This window comes from Lipotes vexillifer, unplaced genomic scaffold (genome assembly GCF_000442215.2).
Source record: "Lipotes vexillifer unplaced genomic scaffold, Lipotes_vexillifer_v1.1 scaffold1692, whole genome shotgun sequence".
Taxonomy (NCBI): Eukaryota; Metazoa; Chordata; class Mammalia; order Artiodactyla; family Lipotidae; genus Lipotes; species Lipotes vexillifer.
In genome coordinates, this window is record NW_006779343.1 from 76974 (window position 1) to 99726 (window position 22753).

Consider the following 22753-nt stretch of genomic DNA (forward strand, 5'->3'; position numbering starts at 1 on the left):
TCCGCCCGCGCCCGCGGCGGCGGCGGGAGACGGGAGGCGGCGGCGTCCGGGCGAAACAAGCCCTCCCGCGGGCGGCCGGGACTCGCCGCCTGCCGCGTCCTCTAAGCCGCGCCTGGCAGGTGCATGTCGCTTCTCCTGCCGCCGCCGGCGCCGCCTCAGCCCACGGGCGGGAGGAAAACCCTCGCCTCGCGGAACATGCTGAGGGCCGCGGGCGCCGCCGGCCGTCAAGAGGGTGCCGCGCGCCCTCTCTTCGCCCACCTCGGCCGCCTTGTCTCCTCAGGCCGCAGCGCCCAAGCCTTGAGCTGAGCCGAGCCGAGCGAGGGCCCGCCTCCCGCCTCCACGCCTCCGCCGCCGCCCGGGCACCCAGCTCCTCGCCCGGGTCACCTGCGGCGTTCACGTCCCGCCGCGGCCTCGTCCCACAACGCGGCGGACCCGCGCCGCGCGCCCCCCAGCGCAGGAAAACGGCGAGCGCGCAGCCTCGCGCGGCTCCGCCCCCTCGCCGCCGTCGCAGCCAACGCCCGCGCTCGCCCTGCCCAACCCCGCCCCGCCCCTCCCAGCGGGGGAAGCACGAAGGCTCTGGGTGCTCCTTGGGTACCGTTGCCGGGTCGCGGTTCCCGTCCTCTCGGTCTCACCTAACGTCTGGTCCCGCTATCCTCGGCCAGGACCAGCGACCCCAGACGCCCTGACCGCGTCCCGCTTAGGCCCCGGGGGGACTCTGGGCCACCCTCGTTCTCTGCTTCTGGGAGGTCTCGCCCGGGAGCGCCTGTCTCACAAGGCCCCTGAACCCGGCCAGGGCTACGTTTATGCGTGGAAGAATCAACACTAGGATGTTAACCTCATTTTTTTTTTCCTGATACCTTGTGTGCGTGTGTTTTCTAGCTGCTTCATAGTGCTCACTATACCAAACATTGAGTGGGAATAAAACCTGACTTCCTAAGCGCACATTTTCTTATTTGTATATGTGACCTCAAAGCTTAAAGTAGAATTTAAATCGTAAAATGACACGCCAGATCCAATTTCTTAAGAAATAGCAGTGGTACCTGAAATTTTTTAATTACAGTTTTGAACACCAATGAACTCGATACTTTTTGCATTGCAGTGATGTTGAAAATGTCTTGAGTCATAATTCCGGAGAATGAGCCTGTAAACACAAGTACTGGGAGCGATGACTTCCTCTGTCAGTTCCCCTCCTCCTCAGTTTTCTAAGTGCCCCCTCTCTCACAGGATTTACCAATAACTGTAAAATAATTTGAAATCCATATTTTAAAAGGTTTTAAATGCAGAATGATAGGCATAAGGTTTACAACGAGAATAATAACTTATAAAATACAAATATGAATCTTTTGTGTCTAAAAAAAATCCGTTTTCATTTCCCTGGGAAATACCAAAACTTGGAAATCTGAGAAAAGCTAAAATAAACTAACATCCTTTTAAGAAATGTGACTGCACAGAGGTGATGATTCCTAGATGGTACCCATACCTTGCAATGGATGTTACCCAATCTCTGCTTCCTCAAACATGCAAATTACCAGTTTGAGACAAGAGGATACCCTTTCAGTTTTGGTTATAACTTCTAGTCTACATGCAGGAAAGAAGGGCCATTTCAGAGGAAGGAATTTGCATAAATGTCATGAAAAGTAAACTCTGAAGGAGTGAGTAGATTTGGTGAGCTCCACCAGGAAGGCTGAAAGTAGAAATCCAATCCGGTATAGTTCAGAATAATCATCTAACAGGGTAGTGAGGAGATATGATGCAGGAAGAACTGACTGTAAGAGATTTATACAATTTCCAAGCTTTCAGACATTTTTAAAAGTTTATTATTTTTGCTATTCCCAGAGTGATTAGCTATAAAACTGTCAATAGAAATAATCAATAAACCAATCTATGATAGAAATAGAAAAGAGTTTTATTTGAGCTAAACTGAGGGCAATAGCCTGGGATACACAGATTCAAGAAGCACCTGAATTGTGTTCCACTGGACTACAAAAAGGGGGTGGCTTATAAAGGCAAAAACCGTAAAATTACATAAGTTGTTTGTCAAGAATTAGGATTGGAGCTGGTAAGAAGTAAGGGTGCTTGTTAAGCAAGAATTTGTTGGGGTCCGAAATGATTGCAGAGTTACAAGGGGAGACCTTGGGACCATTAGACTGTGGCTGGCAGCCGCTAGCAGATAATTATTTTGAGAACGACTGGTGGTGTCCTTGAGACTGATACTGTTCAGAAAATTCAAGTTCTAAGAAGTTCTAAGTGATGCACAACATATCTGAAACCATATCCACAATGGCCACCCAGCTCCATTTTGGATGCCTGAACCACAATTTTTCCATTTTGATTTTTAAATGCATTCTTTTCTTTAATGGTTGAAGCAGATGTACAATGCATGTTTAATAGGCCACAAAACAGACTGTTCTAGTTAGCATAAGGTTTAAGTTAAATCATGTATGAGCCAGAATGACTTCCACATACCTCAGTATGTGAAAATTTCTTCCATCAAAACTCTTGTAATGAGGGCAGCCAAAAATTAAAAGTGGGTGGAGAGCAAGACTGGGGGAAATGTGCCACACTCAACAGCTTGTCTTTGGCTTCGGATATCAAGAATCTTAGCAGAAAGAGAAGAGGAATGCAGATTAGGCTTCTGGCACTTGCTGGGAAGAAAGAAAGGACTCAGGCTTGAGACATGGCTCTGAAGCCATAAAAAGGCCTGTGTGGGGTTCCCTGGACAAAGGCACATACAATTTCTCTTTGTCACATGTATTTGTTTTTTAATAAGAATATGTTTTCTAACTCACTACTGAGTTCCTTGAAAACCCCTGGTGAGAAAAAGAAAAAGTTTTGGCTTATTTAAATTTAAGCAGTGAATTTAGAAAAGATGAAATATTTTGTTGCTATACAACTGTGGTACATTAATTACTGGTTACATGTAAATTTTATGAGATGTAGGATAATGAGGAATAAGAAATACTTTTCTCTATGTTTCGGGCTTTTTCAGTACAATGTCTTATGGATCCCACGATACATATTTAAGTAGTACGCATATTAATAACAGATTGAAATAATTTATTTTTCCATTATCATATTTTCCATTGCAATTTTTTGTGTGTGTGTGGTACGCGGGCCTCTCACTGTTGTGGCCTCTCCGGTTGCGGAGCACAGGCTCCAGACGCGCAGGCTCAGCGGCCATGGCTCACGGGCCCAGCCGCTCTGCGGCACGTGGGATCTTCCCAGACCGGGGCACAAACCCGTGTACCCTGCATCGGCAGGCGGACTCTCAACCACTGTGCCACCTGGGAAGCCCCCATTGCAATTTTTAATGACCCAAGGGTGGAGTGTGAAGGAAAAACATTCTTAATTAAACCATCCTCAACTGACAACTCAAGACCAAAAGAGACAGCTGAGGCACAAGGGTGGCTAAAAAGTAAAACATTCATGAATATTAGAGAGGAAGAAAAAAAAGACGTGATTAGTTCTTACCCCTACAACTTTATATATAATCTGTTATTACTAATGTCACATCAAAAAGCTTAATCAAGCTTTTATTGCTAGATGTGATTTCACCATCTGTACCTTTTGAAAGTAATGCAAATAAGGATGCAGGAGAAAGACCACCAAATTCTACATATCAACAGGTGGGCATTTTTTAGTCATTTTATTTTATTTTATTGCCATACAATGTGGCTTGTGGGATCTTAGTTCCCCCACCAGGGATCGAACCGCTGGCCCCGGAAGTGGAAGCACAGAGCCCTAACCACTGGACCGCTAGGGAATTCCCTTAGGCATTTTAAATATAAGATACAATACCCATTGGTAATCTATATCTTGAAACTTGAGTTCCTAGTATGGAGCTTTATATTCTGGACATTTGAAACAATAAAATTCAAGCAAATAAATTTTTTGCTGGCTACTAGTTTTAGCTACCCTCAGGTCTTTACAAAAGAAATGAAAAGCAAAGTATATAAAGCATAAAAGCCGAAATTCATGCTATTAATTCTAGCTAGCTAATTCAGCCAACTTATGAATTATAATGATTTTTTAATATGCCGTCCATAAAAATGTTTCTGTAACCATACCTTTAATTAACCTGTTTTATGTACAGAGCATAACGTAGTGCCTGACCCTACAGGAGATGTTCCATACATATTTGTCAACCATTAAATATAAGAGAGAATACATGTGTGGTCATAATAGGTTTCCTCTTCATTTTATTTTGAATAGTTGAAACTTTTGAAAACTTGAACATTTTTCTGATCTTCAATACTGTATTAGTCAGGACTTTCTTAGTTGTATGTTACAGAAACCCACTCAAAATGGCTTAAGATAAAAATGGAATTTTAATGCCAAAAAGGACGGCAACTAGAACTGGTATCTATGCACTTGGATCCTAGGGCTCAAGAGATAACATCAGAACCAGGTCATCAGAATTAACTCAGTTCTGTTTTCCTTTGGGTTGACTCCATTGCCAGACCAGCAAAATAGCTGCTAACAACTCCAGTTCTACCATCTTATTCTCTCAGCAATCCCTGTGGAAAGAGTATTTCAGTAGTTCCCCTGGAAACTCCTTGACTTCAACCCCATGGACTCTGATTGGCTGACTTGAGATACATGCCCATCCTTGGATCCATAGAGTAGTACCAGGTGTGCTAAAACCACAGGAAGTGGGGGTGGGAGAGGGGTGATTCTCCCAAGGAAAATTGAAGTGGTATTACCAGAATGAGAAGGAATGGATGCCAGCAGTGGCTATCCAGGGCTGACTTAGAATCTTCAGTGTTCTCCAATCTCCATTTACATAACTAAATAAACACGCTATCTAAATTAAAACAAAACCAGGAGTTTGCTAAAAAAAAAAATGCAGCTTTAAGACAAGACTTCTTCTAACCAGCTTGTCACCCCAATGCCCTCCTCTTAAAAAAATTCTAAAGTTAGTCCCATATTTAGGGGAGGCAAAAATTACAGATGTTCCCCACCAGTAAACATATTTCCAAATGCCTATTTGATTCCACTTAAAGCCATTCAAAATAGGTGTATAATTCAAGTAAAAAAAAAGTCTCAAACCAAATTATCCTCTTCTATACATCTACACACCTTGCCATCTTCTCTTTCTGTATTAGCAACTTCAGTATTCCCCCAGTTAGGCAGGTTGGAAAGCAAAGCAGTTTTCTTTGGTTTCTCACCTCCATAATCAGCAAGCCCTTTTGACTCTATTTTACAAATATCCCTAAACTGCATCCCAATCTCTATGTCTACACCCTCCCAATTTCCATTTGCCATTTAACTTCTAATTATCTTTTCCCAAGATTCTACAACCCGAGTTATCTATAAAGATCATGTATCTGATCGTGCCACTCCCCTGTTTCAAGAAACTTTTCTAGAAGCAATGAAGGCATCTTGAGCCTTGAAATATTCTTATCCTTTGACTCAATAATGTCTCATCTAGTTATCTGTCATAATGTAATAATTAAAAATGCAGATCAAGATTCATGTATCAAAACATATACCATGGCATAATTTACAACAATAAAAATCAGGAAACCTGGGACTTCCCTGGTGGCGCAGTGGTTAAGAATCTGCCTGCCAATGCAGGGGACACGTGTTTGAGCCCTGGTCTGGGAAGATCCCACGTGCGCCACAACTACCCAGCCTGCGCTCTAGAGCCTGCAAGCCACAACTACTGAGCCCACAAGCCACAGCTACTGAAGCCCGTGTGCCTAGAGCCCATGCTCCGTAACAAGAGAAGCCACCGCAGTGAGAAGCTTGCTCACCACAATGAAGAGTAGCCCCCACTCGCCACAATTAGAGAAAGCTCGAGCACAGCAACAAAGACCCAAAGCAGACAAAAATAAATAAATTAAAGAAAAAAATCAGGAAACCTAACTGTCCAACCATAGGGAAAACTCTAAGTAAATTGATTCAGCCCATATGAAAAATACTATAAAACCATTGAAAATTAGGTTTTCAAATGCATTTTGGCAACATTGGAAATTTCCCATAATGTAATATAAAATTTTTTTAAAATCCAGTTACAAAAATGTATTAATATATACAGAATGAGCCCAGTTATAGAATATATTAATAGCTAAAACAAAAGATACCAAATATTAACAGTTTTATAATATGATGGGTAATTTTTACACTTTTATTGGTGTGTTTTCTAAGCTCTTTAAAACATACATGAGATGAGAGAATTTTATTTCTGAGATGGGAAGAGAATTATATTTGTTTGGGAAAAAATACTCGAATGCATGCTTGGCACAGAAAATGAGATCCCAAATGAGTTGAATGTAGGCAGAACTGTTCCTCGTGAGGAATGAGAAATGATTTGTTGCTCCAGGAAGATGAGGAAGGAATGAAGCCGGAGAGATGGCAAAACTGCAAATTTTGCCATGCAACCCTCTCCAAAGCCTCTCAAAGTTTCTAAACACTGAAATGTTAGTTGTTGCTTTTTTTATTGGAAACTAGAGAAACGGGGTTTCTCATCTAGATTGATGTAGTAGGAAGCAACACCCCATGAAGAGAATTATAAAGTTGCTGGGGAGGCAGTAGGGGAAGCCCAGGATTCTAGCAGGTGGTAAACTTGGGGGTCAAGCCATGTTAAACCCTCCAAGTGGCAGGGAACTCCCAGCTGACATGTCAGTTACACACACCAGTTGCTTCTATAATTAAGAAAAAGTAACAGAAGTAATCTTTAACAAGCATTGGGTAGCTTCCAATGGACTATGGAATAAAGGACCATCTCCTCATTGAGACACATGAAGCCTCCAACCTGTTTGCCACAATCATCTCCAGTCAGTTCCTCCCTGCCTTGAACTAGCCCTACTATCCAGCCTTGCTATATTCTGGTCTTCCCTAAAATTAACCAGACATTTCCAAAGCTCCATACACCCCTGTGTCATTCATGATGTGTATAATCTCAGCTCTCCACTGTCAGCCTGGCAAATTCCTACTGAAGATTTGAGGTCCAGCTCAAATGTACCATCTTCTTATGGGTTGAACTGTGCCCTCCCAAAATTATATGTTGAAGTCCTAATCCCCAGTACCTTAGAATGTGACCCTATTTGGAAATAGAGCCATTGCAGATGTAATTAGTAAGATGAGGTCATACTGGAACAGGGTGGGCCCCAATCCAAAATGACTGGTGTCTTTATAAAAAGGGGAAATTTAGAAAAAGACAAATATTATATGATATCACTTATATGCAGAATCTAATAAAAAATGATACAAATGAACTTATTTACAAAACAGAAACCACCTCCCAGATCTCAAAACCAAACTTACGGTTACCAAATGGGATTCACTTTGCTGTGCACCTAAAACTAACAGAACATTGTAAGTAAACTCTACTCCAATAAAAATTTTTTAAAAAGGGTTAGTGGAGGAATTTGGACACAGGCACCCACACAGGGAAAATGTCACATAAAGATGAAGGCAGAGATCTACATGCCAAGAAATGCCACAACCACCAGAAGCTAGGAGAAAGGTATAGAACAGATATATCCCTCAGAGCCCTCAGAAGGAACCAATGTGACCAACACTTTCATCTCAAACTTCTTACCTCCAGAACTGTGTGACAGTAAGATTCTATTGTTTGTGCCACTCAGTTTTTGGTACTTTGTTACAGCAAACCAAACAAACTAATATACACCTCTTCTCTGTGGTTTGCTGTGACATCCCCATCCACTCTCCAGAATTAATCAGCTTTCATTTAAGTCCCTAGTACATTATATAAAATCATACATACTTTTTTAACATCTTTATTGGAGTATAATTGCTTTACAATGTTGTGTTAGTTTCAGCTATCTAACAAAGTGAATCAATTATATGTATACATATATGCCGATATCCCCTCCCTCTTGCATCTCCCTACCACCTTTCATATCCCACCCCTCTAGATAGTCACAAAGCACTGAGCTGATCTCCCCATGCGATGCACCTGCTTCTCAAGCTACCTATTTTACACTTAGTAGTGTATATATGTCAATGCTACTCTCTCACTTCGTCCCAGCTTACCCTTTCCCCTCCCCATGTCCTCAAGTCCATTCTCTACAACTGTGTCTTTATTCCTGTCCTTCCCCTAGGTTCATCAGAACCTTTTTTTTTTACATTCCATATATATGTGTTAGCATACAGTATTTGTTTTTCACTTTCTGACTTACTGCACTCTGTATGACAGACTCTAAGTCCATCCACCTCACTACAAATAACTCAATTTTGTTTCTTTTTGTGGCTGAGTAATATCTCATTGTATATATGTGCTACATCTTCTTTATCCATTCATCTGTTGGTGGACACTTGGGTTGCTTCCATGACCTGGCTACTGTAAATAGAGCCTCAGTGAACATTGTAGTACATGCCTCTTTTTTTTTTTTTTTTTTTGCCGTATGTGGGCCTCTCCCTGTTGTGGCCTCTCCCATTGCGGAGCACAGGCTCCGGACGAGCAGGCTCAACGGCCATGGCTCACGGGCCCAGCCGCTCCACAGCATGTGGGATCCTCCCAGACCGGGGCACGAACCCGTATCCCCTGCATCGGCAGGCGGACTCTCAACCACTGCGCCACCAGGGAAGACCATGCCTCTTTTTGAATTATGGTTTTCTCAGGGTATATGCCCAGTAGTGGGATTACTGGGTCATATGGTAGTTCTATTTTTAGTTTTTTGAGGAACCTCCATACTGTTCTCCATAGTGGCTTTAGCAATTTACATTCATACCAACAGTGCAAGAGGGTTCCCTTTTCTGCACACCCTCTCCAGCATTTATTGTTTGTAGATTTTTTGATGATGGCCATTCTGACTGGTGTGAGGTGATACCTCATTGTAGTTTTGATTTGCATTTCTCTAATGATCAGTGATGTTGAGCATCCTTTTATGTGTTTGTTGGCAATCTGTGTATCTTCTTTGGAGAAATGCTATTTAGGTCTTCTGCCCATTTTTCGATTGGGTTGTTTGTTTTTTGGGTATTGAGCTGCATGAGCTGCTTGTAAATTTTGGAGATTAATCCTTTGTCAGTTGCTTCATTTGCAAATATTTTCCCCCATTATGAGGGTTGTCTTTTTGTCTTGTTTATGGTTTCCTTTGCTGTGCAAAAGCTTTTTTTCATTTCTAATTCTGTTGATTTGAGTCTTCTCCCTTTTTTTCCTGATGAGTCTGGCTAATGGTTTACCAATTTTGTGTATCTTCTCAAAGAACAAGCTTCTAGTTTTATTGACCTTTGCTATTTTTTCCTTCATTTCTTTTTCCTTGAAATCTGATCTGATCTTTATGATTTCTTGCCTTCTGCTAACTTTGGTTTTTTTCTGTTCTTCTTTCTCTAATTGCTTTAGATGTAAGTTTAGGTTGTTTATTTGAGTTGTTTGTTGTTTCTCGAGGTAAGATTGTATTGTTATAAAATTCCCTCTTAGAACTGCTTTTGGTGCATCCATAGGTTTTGGGTCATCGTGTTTTCATTGTCATTTGTTTCTACATATTTTTTGATTTCCTCTTTGATTTCTTCAGTGATCTCTTGGTTATTTAGTAATGTATTGTTTAGCATCCATGTGTTTGTATTTTTTTTACAGATTTTTTCCTGTAATTGATATCTAGTCTCATAGCATTGTGATTGGACAAAATACTTGATATGATTTCAATTTTCTTAAATTTACCAAGGCTTGATTTGTGACCCAAGATATGATCTATCCAGGAGAATGTTCCATGAACACTTGAGAAGAAAGTGTATTCTGTTGTGTTTGAATGAAATGTCCTATAAATATAAATGAAGTCCATCTTGTTTAAAGTATCATTTAAAGCTTGTGTTTTCTTATTTATTTTCATTTTGGACAATCTGTCCATTAGTGAAAGTGGGGTACTAAAATCCCCTACAATGATTGTGTTACTGTCGATTTCCCCTGTTATGACTGTTAGCATTTGCCTTATGTATTGTGGTGCTCCTATGTTGGGTGCATAAATATTTACAATTGCTATATCTTCTTGATTGATCCTTTGATCATTATGTAGTGTCCTTCCTTGTCTCTTGTAATAGTCTTTATTTTAAAGTCTATTTTGTCTGATATGAGAATTGCTACTCCAGCTTTCTTTTGATTTCCATTTGCATGGAATATCTTTTTCCATCCCCTCACTTTCAGTCTGTATGCGTCCCTAGGTCTGAAGTGAGTCTCTTGTAGACAGCATATATATGGGTCTGGTTTTTGTATCCATTCAGCCAGTCCATGTCTTTTGATTGGAACATTTAATCCATTCACGTTTAAGGTAATTATCGATATGTATGTTCCTGTTACCATTTTCTTAATTGTTTTCAGTTTCTCATTGTCTTTTCCTTCTCTTGTGTTTCCTGCCTAGAGAATTTCCTTTAGCATTTGCTGTAGAGCTGGTTTTGTGGTGCTGAATTCTCTTAGCTTTTGCTTGTCTGTAAAGGTTTTAATTTCTCCATCGAACCTGAATGAGATCCTTGCTGGGTAGAGTAATCTTGGTTGTAGGTTTTTCCCTTTCATCACTTTAAATATGTCCTGCCACTCCTTTCTGGCTTGCAGAGTTTCTGCTGAAAGATTAGCTGTTAACCTTATGGGGATTCCGTTGTATGCTATTTGTTGCTTTTCCCTTGCTGCTTTTAATATTTCTTCTTTGTATTTAATTTTTGATAGTTTGATTAATATGTGTCTTTGTATGTTTCTCCTGTATGGGACTCTGTGTGCTTCCTGGACTTAATTGACTATTTCCTTTCCTATGTTAGGGAAGTTTTCAGCTATAATCTCTTCAAATATTTTCTCAGTCCATCTTTTCTCTCTTCCTCCTCTGGGACCCCTATAATTTGAATGGTGGTGCATTTTATGTTGTCCCAGATGTCTCCAAGACTGTCTTCAATTCTTTTCTTTCTTTTTTCTTTATTCTGCTCTGTGGTAGTTATTTCCACTATTTTATCTTCCAGGTCACTTATCCATTCTTCTGCATCAGTTATTCTCCTATTGATTCCTTCCAGAGAATTTTAAATTTCATTTATTGTTTGTTTGTTATTGTTTGTTTGCTCTTTAGTCCCTCTAGGTCCTTGCTAAACACTTTTTGTATTTTTTCCATTCTATTTCCTAGTTTTTGCCTCACATTTACTATCATTACTCTGAATTTTTTTTCAGGTAGACTGCCTATTTCCTCCTCATTTGTTTGGTCTGGTGGGTTTTTACCTTGCTTCCTCATCTGTTGCATACTTCTCTGTCTTCCTATTTTGCTTAACCTACTGTGTTTGGTGTCTCCTTTTTGCAGGCCTCAGGTTCGTAGTTCCCGTTGTTTTTGGTGTCTGCTCCCAGTGGGTATGGTTGGTTCAGTGGCTTGTGTAGGCTTCCTGGTCAAGGGGACTGGTGCCTGTGTTCTGGTGGGTGGGGCTGGATCTTGTCTTTCTGTGTCTGGTGGTGTGTTTTGGGGTGTCTGTGAACTTAGTATGACTTTAGGCAGCCTCTGTTCTAATGGGTGGGGTTGCGTTCCTGTCTTGCTAGTTGTTTGGCCTGGGGCATCCAGCACTGGAGCTTGCTGGCTGATGGGTTGAGCTGAGTCTTAGCGTTGAGAGGGAGATCTCTGGGAGAGCTCTTGCTGATTGATATTACATGGGGCCAGGGGGTCTCTGGTGGTCCAATGTCCTGAACTTGGCTCTCCCACCTCAGAGGCTCAGGCCTAACATCAGGCTGGAGCACCAAGATTCTGTCAGCCACATGGCTTAGAAGAAAAGGGAGAAAAAAAGAAAGATAAATAAATAAACAATTAAAATTTAAAAAATTACTAAAATTAATAAGTAATAAAAAAGAAAAGAAGAGATCAACCAAATCAATAAACAAATCCACCAGTGATAACAAGTGCTAAAAACTATACTAAGATAAACGTAAAAATCAGAAACAAGTCAGTCGTAGACAGCAAACCTCAAGTCTACAGCTGCTCTCAAAGTCCACCCCCTCAATTTTGGGGTGATTCATTGTCTATTCAGGTATTCCACAGATGCAGCGTACCTCAAGTTGCTTGTGGGGCTTTAATCTGCTGCTCCTGGGGCTGCACGGAGAAATTTCCCTTTCTCTTCTTTGTTTGCACAGCTCCTGGGGTTCAGCTTTGGATTTGGCCCTGCCTCTGTGTTTAGGTTGCCCTCAGGCATCTCTTCTTGCCCAGACAGGATGGGGTTAAAGCAGCGGCTGATTAGGGGGCTCCGGCTCACTCAGGCCGGGGGGGAGGGAGGGGTAAGGCAGTTATAACTGGAATGCAGGGCGAGCCTGCTGGCGGCAGAGGCTGGGGTGACTTTGCAACAGCGTGAGGCGCACCATGTGTTCTCCCGGGGAAGTTGTCCCTGGATCATGGGACCCTGGTGGTGGCAGGCTGCAAAGCTCCCAGTGGGGGAGGGGGTGGGGGGGCATGTGTATAGCGACCTGTGCTTGCACACAGGCTTCTTGGTGGCTGCAGCAGCAGCCTTAGTGTCTCATGCCCGCCTCTGGTGTCCGCACCGATAGCCACGGCTTGCGCCCGTCTCTGGAGCTCGTTTAGGCGGTGCTCTGAATCCCCTCTCCTCGCGCACCCCGAAACTATGGTCTCTTGCCTCTTAGGCAGGTCCAGACTTTTTCCCGGGCTCCCTCCCAGCTAGCCGTGGCACACTAGCCCCCTTCAGGCTGTGTCCACGCAGCCAACCCCAGTCCTCTCCCTGGGGTCTTACCTCCGAAGCCCGAGCCTCAGCTCGCAGCCCCGCCCTCCCCGGCAGGTGAGCACACAAGCCTCTCGGGCTGGTGAGTGCCGGTCGGCACCGATGCTCTGTGCGGGAATCTCTCCGCTTTGCCCTCCGCGCCCCAGTTGCTGCGCTGTCCTCTGTGGCTCTGAAGCTTACCTGCCGTCCACCCGTCATGTCTACCAGTGCAGGGCCTTCCTCGTGTGTGGAAATCTTTCCTCCTTCACAGCTCCCTCCCACTGGTGCAGGTCCCGTCCCTATTCTTTTGTCTCTGTTTTTTCTTTTTTCTTTCCCCTACCCAGGTACGTGGGGATTTACTTGCCTTTTGGGAAGTCTGAGGTCTTCTGCCAGCGTTCCGTAGGTGCTCTGTAGGAGTTGCTCCACATGTAGACGTATTTCTGATGTATTTGTGGGGAGGAAGATGATCTCCATGTCTTACTCCTCTGCCATCTTGAAGGCCTCCTAACTGCTTCTTAATCAGTTCATTCTGCTTTAAGTCATTTCTGCCTTGAGTCACATGTACTTTGTCCAGTTGTTCTCAACACCATAGTGCTCTCTCAGGGTTGCCTCCTTGAAGCCAATCATACATATTTCTATAGTAGCAATTATCATACTGAACTTTTGGAAATTGTTTATTTATGCTTCTAAAATGTGTGTTCCTGAGAGCATATTTTTACCTGTTTATCCTTTTACAATCTATAGTCCTCCTTCTTTACTTAGCCACTACCTCAGCCTGGATTCTCCAGAAAACTGAGACAATGATTAAGGCATGGCTCTTTCAGTTGGGAAGGGCAAACCCAGGGCAGTGAGGTTGAGGAAAAGAAAGTGAGGTAAGAAAAGTTTGAAACAATGTGTAGTACATTACTGCCTGGCTACCACCTTAGAAGATGCCTTCAAGAGACAGAGCAGACCACTATGCAGGTGCATCCACCAGGCACACAGGATTTCCCTTAATGGGCTGCAAGGGCAAAGTGTGGCCTGGAGTAGTCTATGGGAAGGAGGAAGGGGAAAGAGGGGGGATTTATTTGTCCAGCTCCCTCTTGTCTCGTCTTTCCTACTGGTTAAAATTCACCCATGGGGAGTTGGAGTTAATGCCCACACTTCCAGGTGGCATCATCCAGTTTATTGTGTGATTTCTGGGCCACTGGCTCCCTGAGCCCCATTTCCCACAGGGTAATAGAAAGAGAGCTGCACAGTAACTACACACACGGTGAGTTGTATCACAGGAGAGGAATCTCAGCCAAGGTCAGGGAACCTAAATCTTTCATAATGGGCAGTAAGCCTGTTTGACGTTTGCCCTGAAGGGAGGTATCATCTTTATTATACTGGACAATAAACAGACTTACCTTTTGCTCCAAAGGGAGATACTAACTTTATCTTCCAAGGTTGTTCACTACACAAACATTCTTGAGAAGATTGTCTGGAACAAAGGCAGTCAGTGTCTCTGTAAACAAGTTGTGCAGAGACACAGGAGACCCATAGAGCATCGTCCCCTAACACAGATCCAATATGCGGCTGCCCAGTGCTTATTTCCTGAGTGGAAATGCTACAAAATTGTGATCAACATATAAAATACATTTCTGCAGCAACTGCAGGTAATGCAATATAATATCGTCAAAAACAAAACTGGACAGTAGTCAAAGCTGTGAGGATAGATTTTATTCAGTAATACTATTGCAATAGGAAAGAGGGTCCAATGTGAATTGAACTCATCTTTCCTGAAACAAAGGGCTGGAGACTTAAAAAGCTGGGTGTGTTCAGGGAAAGGCACTGCAGGGGTTTTAAGGGGCGTTAGTTTATGTGACTAGGACACCTGGAGTTGTTCACTGGAGTTTATCCAGAGGAGAAATAAACATCTACCTTTATGGCAGGAGGCGTTGGTGCAAGTTGAAGCCAGGCAGCCACTGAAGTTAGGCGGTTATCCCCAATATGATAGCACTTATCATATTGAATTTTAGGAAATTGTTTATTTATGCAGATGCAGGGACTGAGGATGAGAGAGAGAGTTATCTCCCTGGATGTTTGCATTTCAAAGAGACAGCTCTCAAGTCTTTGAAGAAACAGTTTTGGGTGGTAGATTTACATCTTAGAGGGCAAAGAAAGGATTTATAATTGCAAGCATTCTCAAGTAACTGCTCTAAGAGGGAGTTCAGGGCTCTATCACCAGGTTTTGGCTCGAACAAACAGTAAATTCTCCTGGGAGCATTGAGCTTTCTCAGGGGTCTGGGGTTCTTCTAGGGACATGGCCTCAAGCTGCTAGAGCCAAGCTAGAGTTTGTTAGGTCTCTCTCTTTTTTTTTTGGTCGCACTGCGTGGCATGCAGGATCTTAGTTCCCCAGCGTGACCCCTGCAGTGGAAGTGCAGAGTCTTAACCACTGGACCACCAGGGAAATCCCCCTAGAGTCTGTCAAGTCTCTTAATGCATAGGTTTGGATGGAATTGCTATATGTCAAGAGTTCTGCAGTTTTCAGTATAGCAGTTGTATAACTAGCTACCAGTAAGAAATAAGAAGCGTAACTTGACATCAATGTAATAACAGAAAGCATGAGAATTTTTTGTTCAATGAACTTTTAACAGAACACTTTCAGGACCATAAATAACTCTATTCAAACAGTGAGGTAACTGTAAATGCTCGCACAGATACTGAAGACATTTTTATATACTGTAGTAGCAATTATTCTGTAATAACTGTTGACTTGTTTCAAGTTGCTTCATGTTTCTAATGCCCTCAAATACATCACCAAAAATTCTATTATTTGAAAGCATGCCACAGAAAGAAAAAGGTTAAGAACCACCACCATAATCTTCCCTAAACATAAATTGAGCACCAACGTGTGAATCACTGGGCTTGGTACTATGAAGGAGTAATCAAGGAGAATGAACTCACAGTCTGTGCTTTGAAGAATTTACGTTTGAGTGAAGAAAACAAGGTGAAGCCATACAGACCTTTAAAGATAAGTGAAAAATATATAAACGAATTATATATACAAATTTTTAATACAATTAAATGGCATATCTAAAAAATTACAAAAGGATTATAGAATAAACATGCTCTTATCAAAAGAGACTTTATTGAATTCTACTCATCATTAACACCTACTACATTTAAAAGATGGATGTAGGGGGGGCCTCCCTGGTGGCGCAGTGGTTGAGAGTCCGCCTGCCGATGCAGGGGATACGGGTTCGTGCCCCGGTCTGGGAGGATCCCACATGCCGCGTAGCGGCTGGGCCCGTGAGCCGTGGCCGCTGAGCTTGCGCGTCCGGCAATGGGAAAGGCCACGACAGTGAGAGGCCAAAAAAAAAAAAAAAAAAAAAAAAAAAAAGATGGATGTAGGGGCGATAAGAAAGAAAAGTAAATGTATCATAGTTTGTGCAAAAAAGTAAACTTAGGTGCAAAGTTTCTATGAAAAAATAAGTCTTAAGCTAATTTTTTTTTTTTTTTGCGGTACGCGGGCCTCTCACTGTTGTGGCCTCTCCCGTTGCGGAGCCCAGGCTCCGGACGCGCAGGCCCAGCGGCCACGGCTCACTGGCCCAGCCGCTCCGCGGCACACGAGATCCTCCCGGACCGGGACACGAACCCGCGTCCCCTGCACTGGCAGGCAGACTCTCAACCACTGTGCCACCAGGGAAGCCCCTTAAGCTAATTTTGATGTAGGAGGACCTTTCCTAGAGAGGCAAAGGTCTCTAGTTGTAGATAGGACTGTTCTAGACAAAGGAGATATGATAATTGGAGCTAAAAGTAGATAAAGCTGGGTCGTATAAAGGACGGGACAGTAATAAAATGCCATATATATTTCAAAGTTACAGCCTTTACTACACTGGGAAAATATTTTGGTCAACAAATGAAATACCGTCTCTAAGTAATATCTTTACATTTTGTAATATTTGTTTTTATTTTAATCCCTGCACCCTATGAGTATTCAATAAATACTTGGTTTACATATTTTGTAACTCTTTTAAACAACTTATATCCATGCAGTATGGTGTGGAGAGGTCAGCTGCCTATGCCCATTCTATAACCAAGTACAAAATACTGGCATATCACTGAGTAGTTCAAATGTTGTTTACTCTCTTATTTGTGATGCCTTCTAGCACATCCTGGTTTATCTTCAAGAACTTGGAGGCTTTAATATGTAAAATACAAACATTGTAGGATCTGAACTGTATGTTGCATTAACTAAAATTACTCCCCCTACCATCACCAACCCTAACTTGAAATTCTCTAAAGTTTTCCCACTGCTTAAAATAAATACCAAAATCCTTAGCAAGGCCAAGGACCCCAGCAGGGTCCTATCTCTCCACCTCCATTTCAGGGATTAGTGACCTTGAAGTTAAAGCATTAGAAAGTGTCTAAAATGAAGCATAAAGAGAAAAAAAGAGTGGCAAAAGGAAAATGGAGCATGTAAGAGCTGTGAGACAATATCAAATCGTCGAACACAGGTAATTGGAGTCTCACAAGGAGAGAAAACAGAGATAAAGACACATTTGACGAAATAACTTTCAAATTAATGAAAAATTACAAACCACAGATCCAAGAAGCTCAGAGCATCTCAAGAAGGATATTAAAACATACACACACGTACTCCTGGACATATCACAGTCAAACCACTGAAAATCAAAGCTAAAGAGAAAATTTCTGAAGAAAAAAGATTACATTCAGAAGAACAAAGATCCTAAAGAATCTACCCAAAAAAGCTACCAGAGCTAATAAGTGAGTTTAGAAGGGTCACATAAACAAGGTCAGTATATTAAAAAAATCTTTTTACTAATGGTTACTGTAATTCAAAAACAGTTTGTTAAACTTTTTTGATGAAGGTCTTTGATGAAACATTCATCAAAAGCAGTGTGCAAGCAAATAGTCAGCTTTGCAGAGGCATAATTCCTCTAAGGCTCTATAAAAATTTTAGGTACTGTAATTTGGATAATAATAACAAATGATTTAAAGCAGTATTTCTCATTCTGGGGCCTTCAGATCATGAGAAGTCTGTGAAAGTAATAATCTTTCAACTATAGAAAGGTAATTGTATACTTTCCAGCACAAGCTAAAATATCAACTTGTTTTGGACTGGATCTCACCTTAAGTAACAATGGTTACTTAATTTCAATAAGAAGTTCTTGTGTTCTAATTTTTAAATTTAACTTTGAAATAATTTCAGACAGATAGAAATGATAAAAGAATTCCTGTATATTTTAATATTTATCCATATTCCTGATACACTGAATATTAATTAGCACTTATCATATTCTCATTACCATTCTGTCTCTCTCTCTCCATATGTGTTTATGGAAATATGTATATACATATAGGTATGTACATACATATGTGTATATATATGCACATATATATGTATATGTGTGTGTAAATCCTTTCAGAGTAATTTGTTGACAGAATTCCCCTTTTTTAGTGTGTATTTTGTTTTAAAAATGACATTCTCTTAATTATAGGATAATTATCAAAATAATCAAATAAACATTAATACACTACTATTGTTTAATCTACAAGTCATTTAAATTTTGCCTATTGTCCAATTAACGGCCTTTACAGGAGAATTTTAAAAATCTGATCCAGGATTCTATTCATGTGTTGCATTTAATTTTCATGTCTCTTTTAATCTGGAAAAAGTTTCTAAGTCTTTACTTTTCCATTATCTTGACATTTTGAGGAACACAGGTAAGTTATTCTGCAGGATGTTTCTCAATTGGTTTTATCTGATGTTTCCTTCTTACTAGATTCAGGTTATACATTTTTGGCAGTAATACAAAAAATAATATTCTATCCATCTCAGTACATCATATCCAGAGGCAAATGATATCTATTTGTTCTCTTACTGGTTATACTAACTTTGACCACTTGGTTAAGTTGGTGCCTGATGGGTTTCTCCTCTATAAAGTTACAGTTAATTAATTAGTATCTTGTGGGGAATTAATTAAAAAGTTTTTATATGAAATTTTGATTCATAAGCACTGGAAAATAAATTGACAATAACTACAGTTTGGTACACATAATCTTTCAAGCCTTGCTATTCATGAGAGGTATTTGAGGGGTAATAAAAAGATTATAAACTACTGAATCAGAATATAATTATTTTAATCTCTGATTGACAATTGCATGTGACAACATCTTTAGTCTGTTTGTTAAATGATGTTTGTTAAATTCTGTAGAGCATTTTCTATGAATGCTCAGAATAAAAATCTCACTCTTATAGTAATTAAATTTGTTCAAAGGACAATCAGCTAGTCTATTACAGGTTGAAATTTTTTTAAAAAGGTCACAATGAAGCATTTTGAATATTGGCACATCTTAAAACACATTCTTTCCTGAAAATTAATTTTTGTTGCTGAGGTTTTTTTAATCCTTTTCTATTAATTTTTAAAGATCAAATAATACACAGGACTGTAACTAAAAATTTGCTTATAGAAAGTAACCACTATGAATATCTGATCATTTCTGTTGACCAATATTCCAACAGGGTTCACACAGTGACAGTGGTAGAGCCGCAGGATTCTTGGAAGACTACAGGATAAATAGGTCCATTTAACTTATTATTCAATGACTTATTTGATTTTTCTCTGCTTCTTTCCTGAGCAAGACTGTGAAAAAAATTTTAATTATAACTCAAACAATTTTGAACAGTTATTCAGAGCATTAGCCAAAAGCAGAGAAATGGGCAGAGGTTGGAGTCAATGACTAGAGCAAAGGGTGAAAACTCAATGTTGAAATTAGATTATAAAATGTATATACAAGAAAAGCAGTTTTAAAATTATAACATTGCTATAGAAATTAGGTAGTAAATTAAAGAAGGCACTTATGCAATATAATCATTTCAAAAAGGAACTGTGGAATATTCCAAAAGGAAGCAATGATTTGCTTAACTATTAATCCTATCCTCCCTGATTTCAAACTATAATACAAAACTATAGTGATCAAAACTATATACTATTGGCATAAAAACAGAAACATAGATAAACGGAACAAAATAGAGAACGCAGAAATAAACCCATGCATATATGGTCCATTAATTTATGACAAAGGGGGCAAGAATATACAGTGGCGAAAGGACAGTCTCTTCAATAAGTGGTGTTGGAAAAAAACTGGACAGCCACATGCAAAAGAATGAAACTAGACCACTGTCTCACACCATACACAAAAATTAACTCTAAAAAATTTAAAGATAAGCCTTATCAAAACAGGAATTAAACAGAACAAAGTATTGAAGTAAAGTAATTCAATAACATTGATTGCTCCTACTTTGTTAGACATTAAGTGAACTTGACTCAGGTTCCAGTGAACTGGCAGATCACAGAGGAGACCAGAATCACATAAGGAATTATATAATACTTACTGTAATTATGTTGTTGTCGTTATCAGAGATAGAGAGTAAAGATTTTTTTCAAGCAATATTACACACAGGGACTGGGGATACACGTAGATGAAAATCTGTGCCGTAGAATGAAAGTCTGGATTGGTTACATATAAGCACGGGATGCACCTGCTGGAATAGAAATAACAAACATAAAATGTGATGTATTAAGTTTGGATTTCAGAAAAAGTGTCAGAAATCACTTTAAAAAAATAGTCTACCTTAGGAAGAGAACATGGGATAGCTTTCCATTTCATGATCATATATTGAGGGGTTTGTAGCCTTTGAACACAAGGCACCTTTAAGAAAAGCTTAGGAAGTATACTGTTGAATTATTGACCTTATCTGATGCAATTAAAAAAATAAATTTATTTATTTTATTTTTGGCTGCGTTGGGTCCTTGTTGCTGTGCACGGGCTTTCTTTTAGTTGCGGTGAGCAGGGGCTACTCTTGGTTGCGGTGCTTGGGCTTCTCATTGCGGTGGCTTCTCTTGTTGCAGAGCACAGGCTCTAGACGCGTGGGCTTCAGTAGTTGTGGCTCGTGGGCTCTAGAGCGCAGGGTCCGTAGTTGTGGCGCATGGGCTTAGTTGCTCCACAGCATGTGGGATCTTCCCAGACCAAGGCTTGAACCCATGTCCCCTGCATTGGCAGGCAGATTCGAAATATTATTTAGATACATCATAAAAGAGGTTGAAACATTATCATTGAGATTGTCTTAATGTAGGTAACAGAAACATAAAATGATATAAATGCTAGTAAAATTTGTTGTCTTCCTTTCGTGTCAGTGGCTTAATGTGCAATTAATAAAGTAAAAGAAAAATATGTATTAGCTTTGAACTTTTTCCTAGAAAGCAAGCAATTTACTGACTAGTCACTTACTTGCATTCTTAACGACAGGAGCTCACACCTCTAATTTTATTTTTCTTTCTAAATATAGTCATATGCTTTTCTTTCAAAACCTATAAACATGTATTGTGATTGGATATTCATTCATTCAACAAATACGTGTTGAGGGTTTATCATGTATCAGGCTCTGTTCTAAATCCTGCGGACGTGACAGTGTATAAAACACAAAGTCCCTGACTTCACAGAGCTTATATCCTAGTGGGGAAAAACAGATAATAAGCACATAAATACATGTCTCTACAAAGAAAAATAAAGGAGAATAAGGAGATAAGGAATGTGGGAGTGAAGCTGTTTTTTATGTGACATTGTCAGTGAGGCTGGCTTCATGGGTGTGTGACTTGTGTGGTGGCACAGGGCCCCATGCTTAGCAGGGTCCCGTGCTTAGCAGAGTCCCGTGCTTGGTTTGATGTTGGGTTGCTGTCTTGAAAGTCTTGATAACAAGGGGTCCTGAATTTTCATTTTGCACTGAGCCCTGTAAGTTAGGTAGCTAGTCCTGGTGGTCAGGGATGACCACTCTAATAAGGTAGCATTTGATATGGGACATGAGGGATGGGAGGAAGATATTCACATGCACCTCTGGGGAAAGAGCATTGCTGGTAGAAGGAAGAGTAAGTGCGCGTGACTTGAGATGGGGCCATGTTTGATCAGTTCAAGGAATAGCATAGAAGCCTGTGTGACTTGGGTATAATAAGCCAGTGTAAAATGGCATTAGATAAGGTCAGAGAGCTGGGTACAGTGCAGTAGGTAGATCATGTAAGGTCTTATGAGTTAGTGTAAGAACTCTGGCTTCTTCTAACCTGAGTGAGATAGCCAACATTGCCTGGGGCAACATGGTTTAGGTAGAGGTGGATTCTAGATCTATTTTGGAAGTAGAACCAACAGGATTTGCTGATGAATTTCGATGGGTGTGTTAGAGAAAGAGGAGACAAATATATATGTAAGGCTTTTGGCCTGGACAACTAGAAGGATGGATGGGCCATTTTCTGAGACTAGAAGGACTTCAGAAGGAACAGGTTTAGCAGTACAGAGAGGAAATCAAGGGTTCATTTTGGATGTATCAACTTGAGATGCCTGTTTGTCTCAAGTGTAGATGTCCATTGATTCTTATGAGTCTGGGGTACAGGAGAAACGTCTGGGGGGAAAATATAAGCAACAGGTGGATGATATTTAGAGCCTTGAGGCTGGATCATACCACCTAGCGGATAAATATTGATAGAGAGATAAGACCCAAGAACTGAATGCTGGGGTACTCTTAACTTTTAGGCCTGAGCGATAAAGGCAAACTGATGAAGGACACAGAAAGAGCCAGTGAGGAAGTAGAATTCCAGAAGGAGAGAGCTTAAGGACTGAAGGCATGGTCAACAGGGTCAAATTCTGCTGAAAGATCAATTATGATTGGCCACTGGATTTGGCAAAGTGGAAGAGTGCAGTCAACTAACAAGTAATTTTTTATGGAGCATCTAGTGTCATGGTGGTCAACACTGGCTACACCTTAGAATCACTTAGGGAACATTCAAAATTTACTAATACCAAGGTCTCAGTTTTAGAGACTCAGACTTAATTGGATTTGAGTGAGATTTGAGCATCTGTATTTTGTGAAAGCTACCCAGATGATTCTAGTGGGTAGCCAGGGTTGAGAATCTCAGGTCTAGGTGTATTCAGCAGTGAGTACTAATAGTTAGGGGGACAACGCTACTATATATTTTTAAAAAGTTTCATTATAAAACCATGTTCAATTGGGGACATAAAAACTGCTGTGTAAGGTAGGATCACAAGTATACTCTGCAGGAATAAGTAAAAATTTAGAGAGTAGAAGCAA

At 40.7% G+C, this 22753-nt stretch overlaps 1 protein-coding gene across 1 annotated transcript in view; it reads right to left on the minus strand.

Annotated features, from left to right (window-relative positions):
* The window catches only part of LOC103083119 (echinoderm microtubule-associated protein-like 5), a gene marked incomplete at its 3' end in the record, with an annotated part of 89686 nt that extends 76840 nt beyond the window's left edge, over positions 1-12846 (minus strand). Inside the window, exons 1-2 of the mRNA XM_007452561.1 lie at positions 12829-12846; positions 12-619 (exon numbers count right to left, since the gene is read on the minus strand). Coding sequence (XP_007452623.1) covers positions 12-619; positions 12829-12846 — 626 coding nt within the window. The remainder of the gene's footprint in view (positions 1-11; positions 620-12828) is intronic.
* Between the last annotated feature and the right edge of the window lie 9907 nt (positions 12847-22753).